Source organism: Cyprinodon variegatus, unplaced genomic scaffold (genome assembly GCF_000732505.1).
Source record: "Cyprinodon variegatus isolate N-32 unplaced genomic scaffold, C_variegatus-1.0 Scaffold687, whole genome shotgun sequence".
NCBI classification, from domain to species: Eukaryota; Metazoa; Chordata; class Actinopteri; order Cyprinodontiformes; family Cyprinodontidae; genus Cyprinodon; species Cyprinodon variegatus.
This window is the reverse complement of record NW_015151140.1, coordinates 55,169-56,460: the sequence shown is the minus strand read 5'-3', so window position 1 is coordinate 56,460 and position 1,292 is coordinate 55,169. Positions and strand designations below refer to the sequence as shown.

The following is a 1,292-nucleotide window of genomic DNA, read 5'->3' as shown; positions in this document are numbered from 1 at the left end:
CTGCAACATCCCCCCCCCCGCAAGAACTCACCAGCCAGCCATGCGTTAATGAAGAGCACGCCCACTGCGATGTTATACCTCAGCCCATGAAGGGTGACTCCTCCCTGAGAAAAACAGCAGAGCTGAGTCAGTCAGACGCTGTGGAGCTGCATGGTGCTCGGACGGAGCTCACTGACCGCGGGCATGGACAGCAGATCCTCAGGAGTCACAGCCACGTCTCCTCGGAGCTGGTCCAGCTGGTTGCAACCCTTGCTGTGGAGCTTAAAGAGCTGGAAGAGAAGAACCATCAGCGCCCTACTTCGATCACAGGCAGGGTTATTGTGATGCTATAACCTGAACCCTCAGTTTCCATGGAAACCCATCCATCAGAACGTGCCCGTAAGAGACGCTCTATCCGGTAGGGGAACTTACTTTCTGCATAGGTTCGATCAAATCCATGTCGTACACCATGAAGCCGTCAACGCCTGCTTTGATTTCTAACAGCTTCAGTCTAGAAGCCAAAAAAGAGGAAGTTTATTACTGGCTCAGAAAGACCAGAGGACTTTACCCCAAAGAACAGCAGAGTTTTCACTCCTAGGCGTGACTTTAACAAACAAGGGGTGAGACGAATCCATCATCTCATGCGTACCAGCTGGAAATCACCAACCAGGTGTTCATCAGAACCTCAACCCAGACAGTGGCTGCGTCCGAATGTCCGCCCTAACCCCTAAATCCCTCCATCGCTACATAGAGCGGGGACACTATGGTGGACTTTATTGTGAACTTTAACTGACTGTTCAGACTGATGATCACTACTTTTCGATCGCCGTTGGTCACATGACTTTGCCCCCCCACACGTTGCCTGCGCCATCTTTATTTGTCGCCGCTGTCACAAAAAATCCCATGATGCTTTGCGAGGAGAGGTGTCCTCTCAAAGCATTCTGCGATACGTCTGCTCGTCTAGTGACCATGTATGACTACCTTTCAAGGTGCATTGTGGGAAGTTTCGAGCCCACTACTTTTTCATTCACTAGACATTCAGACACTCATCTAATATGGCGTAACCACTGTATAGTGCCCTATGTAGGGATCAGGGCGGACATTGGCACACAGCCGCCATTTCTGTTGGAACCGGATGTCATTTCATTACAAAGAAACACAGCTCAGAACTGTTTTATTTTACCATTAATAAAAGGATCAGTGATGTACTGATATGATAATCATATTAATAGCGGAAATAAAAAATCATCATCCCAAAAACAAACATCAGAATACATCAATGAGCATCTAGAATATAAAAGTGCACTGCTGGT

At 48.0% G+C, this 1,292-nt stretch overlaps 1 protein-coding gene across 1 annotated transcript in view; it reads right to left on the bottom strand.

Moving 5' to 3' along the window:
- Window positions 1-1,292, bottom strand: part of LOC107097351 (malate synthase-like) — an 18,376-nt gene that overhangs the window by 4,146 nt on the left and 12,938 nt on the right. Inside the window, exons 9-11 of the mRNA XM_015394478.1 lie at window positions 412-490; window positions 177-269; window positions 32-104 (exon numbers count right to left, since the gene is read on the bottom strand). Coding sequence (XP_015249964.1) covers window positions 32-104; window positions 177-269; window positions 412-490 — 245 coding nt within the window. The remainder of the gene's footprint in view (window positions 1-31; window positions 105-176; window positions 270-411; window positions 491-1,292) is intronic.